Source organism: Phalacrocorax aristotelis, chromosome W (assembly GCF_949628215.1).
Source record: "Phalacrocorax aristotelis chromosome W, bGulAri2.1, whole genome shotgun sequence".
NCBI classification, from domain to species: Eukaryota; Metazoa; Chordata; class Aves; order Suliformes; family Phalacrocoracidae; genus Phalacrocorax; species Phalacrocorax aristotelis.
Window position 1 is genome coordinate 18,321,089 of NC_134310.1, and position 7,487 is coordinate 18,328,575.

At 47.0% G+C, this 7,487-nt stretch overlaps 1 protein-coding gene across 1 annotated transcript in view; it reads left to right on the forward strand.

Moving 5' to 3' along the window:
• Window positions 1–2,218, forward strand: part of LOC142049366 (DDB1- and CUL4-associated factor 12-like) — a 42,517-nt gene extending 40,299 nt beyond the window's left edge. Inside the window, exon 9 of the mRNA XM_075077025.1 lies at window positions 1,129–2,218. Coding sequence (XP_074933126.1) covers window positions 1,129–1,143 — 15 coding nt within the window. The 3' untranslated portion in view covers window positions 1,144–2,218. The remainder of the gene's footprint in view (window positions 1–1,128) is intronic.
• Window positions 2,219–7,487: the final 5,269 nt, after the last annotated feature.

Genomic DNA, 7,487 nt, shown 5'->3' on the forward strand with positions numbered 1-7,487 from the left:
TTGCTCCATCATGCCTTATGCTTATGTGACTGCAGATTAGTTGCTCTCAGAGCTTGTGAAACTGCTGGTCATCCCTCTTCAAATTAGATGTGAAGATGGCATGGGGAAGAACCAGTTTCCTCAGCGGTCACTCACTCTCCCCCTCATCACTCAAGGTTACCAATGCACTTTGTTTTTGTGATTGACTATGACTAGTGTGCTTTACAGCTGCCACCAGCCACCTCCATGTGCTTCCTGCTGACATGATGGAGTGAAAGGGCCTTGTCTGCAGCTCCTTCCACCTGGTTGGTTGTTGAATCAGCATGAGCTGTACATGCAGGGGTATAACAGGCCAGCTGGGATTTACAGCTGCAGTTGTCTGCTCTGGGCTTCTCTCACAGTGCAGGTGTGATTGTGGGACTATTCCGAAAAGGTCTGGATAAGTAACTTCTGATGGACTCTCTCACTCTCGTTCAAAACGCTGTCTCTCCATTCTCAGCCTCTTGTCCCAGCTTCGCTCCCATCTTGCCACCCTCTACCTCTCAGGACTTGAGCAAGTTCCCTGTCCTCTCACGGCTTACTAGTTTGGGGATCAGTTCTGCAAAGCCCGGGGGCACCTGTTTAAGCCCTACTGCAGTTTACTTGCCTAGGCAGTAGCTTGCTGAATTGGGGCATTGCTTACAGTCTCCCTATTCATTTGACTCAGCCCTGGATATCTCTGGACTTCTATCCCCTTTTCAGTCTGAAAGGCTTTGCTCCAAACTCCTTCCTGCTTCATAAAGGAGTTGATTCCTGTACTGCTGGCTATCTCAATTTGGTGGCTTTTATTTTTCTTGTTTATTCTGGGGTTCACTGCATATGTATGAAATCCTACTGACTTTCTCAACTCTCCTGATTGTGGTACAGGGGCCCATCCTGTGAGGCATCAGAATTATTTGTCTACTTCCAAAGTACACAGAAACAAGGATTTCTTACATGAATTTTAGGGAGGAAAAGCAGCTGTGCACACACCAAGTGGAAAGGTATCTCTGGGTAGAATAGGTGAGGGAGCAGTTTAAGAATTTTAAATAGAAGAACAGTAACTGAGCTTTTGGGTTTCTTTTTTAAAAATTGCTTTAACAGGAGCTTTGTCTGTGTTCTAATTCACAGAAAGTTGCAATGTAAACTGGGGTTTTCTGTTCATCAATGCAAAATGTACCTCTCAACTACAGTGCAAGAGTCGGTCTCTGTCTCTCTCTGTTTTCAATGGAAGAAGTTTAACTGATGACTGATTTAATTTGTTTCTTGCCCTTAAGTGTAATCATCCACACAACAGTCCTTGCTGGTCTTTCCCAAGCACCATACAGCACTATATACCTATTTAAAAGCAAAATGGGGATTGCATTGAGCAGTAGAACCTGCTGAACTTCCTTGGTTTGAAACAGACACTGGAGAGAAGAGTCCAGGTTCTATGTGTTAAATACAACTTTAAACCAATGCAGCTACTCTCTCCGATCAGTACCACTTCCTACTTTTCCCTCCATTTAGATGGAAATTTAAAAGTAAACCCAGCAATATGTGATCCAGTTGACATGCTTGCAGGCGGAACATGGGGTTCTTGAAGTTTGAGGACTGAGATTTCTCTTGTGGAAGAATTTGGTGTGGGTGCAAGAGTTTGGAACTTGGATTACAGCTCCTCTGCCAGCTTACTAAATGCAGTCGAGTACTCTGGACTTTTCTGAAGATGACTGTGGTAGAAGAGCTGTGAAGGTGCGGTCTGGAACTGATCATTTTAGGTAATCTGTGCGTTGCTTGACTACATGGACAATGTAACAGTGATTTTTACAGATTGCTTTCCATGTGTCGGTCACAAATAACTCTTAATTTGCTGTTTGGAGGAAAACTGTTAATAGATACATTTCCAGATCAAATTAAGAGCCTAATTTTCCATCTTGCATTAACCAGGTTACTGTGTTCACATGTCAGAAAGATGTTGCTCTTTGAAAAAGTACGTTAGTGTATGTGGCAATGACCCATGCACTTCTAAAATACCTAGATCTGTACATTCTCACCTGAGTATCGTTAACCATGCTGCAGTCTGACAAATGGATCTTTTACTACTGCTCTGTTATATAGATAATTGTAATTAACTGCAGGTTTTTTTCCACTACTTAAAGTTGTGTGATCTGAAAATTGGTGAACAAAAAGTATTTGTGCTTCTTACTATGGTTATCTCTAAATAAAATGTATTTGTATAGTGTGTTGGCTTGGCTGATCGTTTCCTTTATTTGCTAATCATCCCACTGCAAGTAAATCCAGGGCAGTTTGAGAGCAAGTGGGCTTGGGTTCCTCCCTGTAACAGTCCAGCCTCTGTGGTGGTGACATGACTGATTCAAAGGAGATAGTTAAATGTGTTGTTTTTCCTTCACCAGTGAGTGGATTGATATCCCAAGGGTAGGTTCTCAGCTTATTCCTGTTTTTCATAGCTTAAACATCAGTCCTGTTCTCTGTACAGCTGCAGTAACACTCCTTGCTTCCATAGGAAATGTATCTAATGGCAGAGATAGGACTGTTAACACTCTTCAAAATATCTCCTTCCTGTTCTCGTCTTCTGGTACCTCATTTGTTCTGAGGCAAGAGTTTCCTTTCAACCACTTTATTTTTCTAAGAAGGAAGTACTTTTTAGAAGCATTGGGCAGCACAGATACCTATAGGTAGACAGTTAGGTATAGGACTGTTTCAGGAAGACCTTATGTACCACCATATTTTCATTGTACAGGAGAGTGAGGCCTCTGTCCAGCTGTCCTATTTCCCTGCCTCTTCTTCCCTGCCTAGAATGGGGAAGGTTATTTTTTGGAGAGGAGAAATGTCCTTAAGAGATTGAAGCTTTATGTTGGGGGTTAAAATCTTCACACTTGGCCTCACCCTGAGGTGCTAGTTTCCATGGTCATGTCTCCAACTGCATCATCTCTGCTCCCTGTAGTAGGCGTTACTGATGCTTGTGGATGCCGGAAGAGGAGAATCTAAAAGGCACATGACTACTATACGGCCATCCTACTGAGCCTTATACCAAAACTGTTTGAGAGCTGAGAGATGGAAAAAAAAAAACCAACCACAAATCCCTGGCCCTGGAGACATGCAAGAGATGATGGGTTAGATGTGTGGTGGGGTGAGGCTAGAAGGCATTGGTAGCAGTACAGCCTGTGGCTCCCGTCACAGCCATGGATTTGGATGAGCTTGTGCTGACCACTCAGTGTGGAAGCTGGAGCTGAACTGCTCATGAGCTCGTGAGCTGTGCATTCCTAGATGGTCATGCTTGCACAGAAGGGTTCCCCTGCTAGGCTAATGCTTTTGTAGCTACCCCTATGACTCATACGAAAGTGAGAGGAGCGTGAAGGGACAGTTTAAGCTATAGAAAAGGCTCCGGCAATGAGGGTTACTAACTCCCCAGCTGTATCGGATGCTCCATCAAGTACAGCATTCAGATGGTGTGGGACCTGTCAGCTGACTTGCAGGACCAAAAAAGGATTGGGGATGGCTGAGGACCTCAGGAAGTACTGAGACAGCCAGTACTCATTGAGCTCCTAGATGTGTGTCCAGTTTAAATCTCAGCAATGAAGAGTCCAAATCCTCCCTCAGCAGCTAATTCTAGCATTCACCTATCTTGTCCCATCATGTCTTGCAGGTCCCCTTGCTTTCCCATTCACTGTGCAGATGAAGCCGTTTGTTCCCTTCTGTGGGGCAGCTCATCTCATTTTGTTGAAAGGGATTTTTTAACCCTTTCATGGCCATGGTCTTCACTCCTTATACTGAACAGCCCAGGTTCCCTCAGCGCTTTCTCACTGGCTGTGCTTGGCGCGTGTGTTTGGCCATCGTAATTGCTGGCTGTGGAACCAAGATGAGATCCATTGCGCTCCTTGGCCTGGAGCCTGCAGCAGGTCTGTGCTGCTGAACAAACTTTTACTGTACACTGCAAAGATGGTGGCAGTGCACATTATTCCTTTCAACACTATCTACTGCCTGCCTCCAGCTCCCACCTAGCTGCTGCAGATTTGCTTGGCTGTCATTACAGGCCTTCTTGGGTGTATTTTCCTTCTGATCTTTGTAACTTGTAATATCAACTCTTGCCAGCTGGTGGCACAGCCATTGAAGAGCAAGGAAGCCGAACCAAGACAGCACTGTGGGAATAGTACCATATAGGTTGTCGTGGTTCAGCCTCAGTCGGCAACTAAACACCACGCGGCCGCTCGCTTACTGCCCCCACCCCTGTGGGATGGGGGAGAGAAGGGGGAGAGACTCGGAAGAGCAAAAGCACAAAAAAAAAACTTGTGGGTTGAGATAATAACAATTTAATAATTACAATAAAACAATAATTATAATAATAACAATAATGATAATATAAAAGGGAAAAAGGGAAAAAACCACAAACACAAACAATACGACCGTTCACCACCTGCTGACTGACGCTGCCCGTCCCCGAGGTGCGATTGCCGCTTCCCTCCCCCGGCCAGCTCCTCCCAGTTAACATACCGGGCAAGATGTTACATGATATGGAATATTCCTTTGGCCAGTTTGAATCTGCTCTCTTAGCTGTGCCCCCTCCCCTCCCAGCTTCTTGTGCACCTGGCAGAGCATGGGAAGCTGGAAAAGTCCTTCACTAGTACAAGCACTACCCAGCAACAGCCAAAACATCTGTGTGTTATCGACATTGTATTCATACTAAGCCCAAAGCACAGCACTATGCCAGCTGCACTGAAGAAAATTAACGCTATCCCAGATAAAATCATGACAGTATCCACCCCTTATTCCATATCATTTACATCATGCTCAGGTCCCATACTATCCAATAAAATTTCAATAACACCTACCCACCTTCTAATCCTTTAACAGAATATAGAGATTTCATTTATCATTCCCCTAGCCTATGAACCACCCCTGTAAAACGGCCGTGAACTGTCCATTCAGTTCATTTAGTCCATGACTTTGGGTTCCATCTATTGCAGAATCACAGGTTGGAAGGGACCGCAGGGATCATCTAGTCCAACCTTTCTGGGAAGAGCACAGTCTAGACAAGATGGCCCAGCACCCTGTCCAGGCAACCCTTGAAGGTGTCCAACGTGGCCGAGTCAACCACTTCCCTGGGGAGATTATTCCAATGGTTGACTGTCCTCGCTGTGAAAAATTTCCCTCTGGTGTCCAATCGGAATCTCCCCAAGAGCAACTTGTGTCCATTCCCCCTTGTCCTCTCCATGTGGCTCCGTGTAAAAAGGGGGTCTCCATCTTCTTTGTAGCAACCCCTTAAGTACTGGTACACGGTGATGAGCTCCCCTCTGAGCCTCCTTTTCTCAAGGCTGAACAAACCCAGTTCTCCCAGCCTATCCTCATATGGCAGGCTTTCCAGTCCTTTGACCATCTTGGTGGCCCTTCTCTGGACCCCTTCCAGCCTGTCCACATCCTTTTTGTATAGCAGGGACCAGAACTGTACGATTCTTTCAGAGGGGCGCTGTGCGTGGCGTTGGATTGTTGCATCCTGAAGTCCATCCTCGGTCCATCACCGCTGCACATTGCCTGGTTCAATGAAAGTTCATTTTTTATTACTTTGGGAGCTTTCCACCATGATACCATATAGCAACCGTAGTAGTGATGACATACAACATTATATAGCAATTAACAGCATACCATTCAGTTCATTGGCTGTTTTCACCCAAAATCAAATCCCCTTGAGGCACACACCGGACTCCTCCATCCTCCCGCATCACCCACCAAGTACACCCAGGTCCTCGAGCAAAAGCAATCCCACGAATGGGTTTGCCTTTGCCTGAGGCAGGAAGAACCCAGACTGTTTTCCCCAACATATTTTTTTACGTGCACTACAGGGACTCTGTCCCCTTCCACAGTATGTAGGATTTCTGATTGGGCAGGGCCAGCTCGATTAGCAGATCCCCTCATATGACTAACCAGGTGGCTTTTGCTAAATGTGCATCCCAGTGTTTAAATGTTCCACCCCCCCATTGCTCTCAGTGTAGTTTTTAACAGTCCATTGTACCGTTCAATTTTCCCAGAGGCTGGTGCGTGATAGGGGATGTGATACACCCACTCAATGCCGTGCTCTTTGGCCCAAGTGTCTATGAGGCTATTTCGGAAATGAGTCCCGTTGTCTGACTCAATTCTCTCTGGGGTGCCATGTCACCACAGGACTTGTTTTTCGAGACCCAGGATAGCGTTCTGGGCAGTGGCATGGGGCATGGGATAAGTTTCAAGCCAGCCGGTGGTTGTTTCTACCATTGTAAGTATATGGCGCTTGCCTTGGCAGGTTTGTGGGAGTGTGATATAGTCAATCTGCCAAGCCTGCCCATATTTATATTTCAGCCATCGTCCCCCATACCACAGAGGCTTTACCCGCTTCGCTTGCCTGATTGCAGCGCACGTTTCACATTCATGGATAGCCTGCACAATAGCGTCCATGGTCAAGTCCACCCCTCGATCACGAGCCCATCTGCGTGTTGCATCTCTCCCTTGATGGCCTGAGGTGTCATGGGCCCACCGAGCTAGAAATAGTTCACCCTTATGTTGCCAGTCCAGATCCACCTCAGCCACTTCAATCTTGGCAGCCTGATCTACCTGCTGGTTGTTCCGATGTTCTTCAGTGGCCCGACTCTTGGGGACGTGAGCATCCACGTGACGTACTTTCACAACCAGGTTCTCTACCCCGGGCAGCAATATCTTGCCACAATGTGACGGCCCAGATGGGTTTGCCTCTGCGCTGCCAGTTGCTTTGCTTCCATTGCTGCAGCCAGCCCCACAAGGCATTTGCTGCCATCCAGGAGTCAGTATAGAGATAGAGCACTGGCCACTTTTCCCGTTCAGCAATGTCTAAGGCCAGCTGGATGGCCTTTACCTCTGCAAACTGGCTCGATTCACCTTCTCCTTCAGCAGTTTCTGCAACTTGTCGTGTAGGACTCCATACAGCAGCCTTCCATCTCCGGTGCTTTCCCACAAGGCGACAGGACCCATCGGTGAACAGGGCATTCTGCTTCTCATCTTCTGGCAGTTTGTTATACAGTGGGGCTTCTTCAGCACGTGTCACCTCCTCCTCTGGTGATAATCCAAAGTCTTCGCCTTCTGGCCAGTCCATGATCACTTCCAAGATTCCTGGGCCACTGGGGTTTCCTACTCGAGCCCGCTGGGTGATCAGTGCAACCCATTTACTCCACATAGCATCAGTTGCATGGTGTGTAGAGGGGATGTTTCCTTTGAACATCCAGCCCAGCACTGGCAGTCGGGGTGCCAGGAGCAACTGTGCCTCAGTACCAACCACTTCTGAAGCAGCTGGAACCCTTCATGTGCTGCCAATATCTCTTTTTCAGTTGGAGTATAGCGGGCTTCGGACCCTCTGTATCCCCGACTCCAAAACCCTAGGGGTCGACCTTGGGTCTCCCCATGTGCTTTCTGCCAGAGGCTCCAGGTAGGACCATTCTCCCCGGCTGTGGTGTAGAGCATATTTTTTACATCGTGTCCTGCCCAGACTG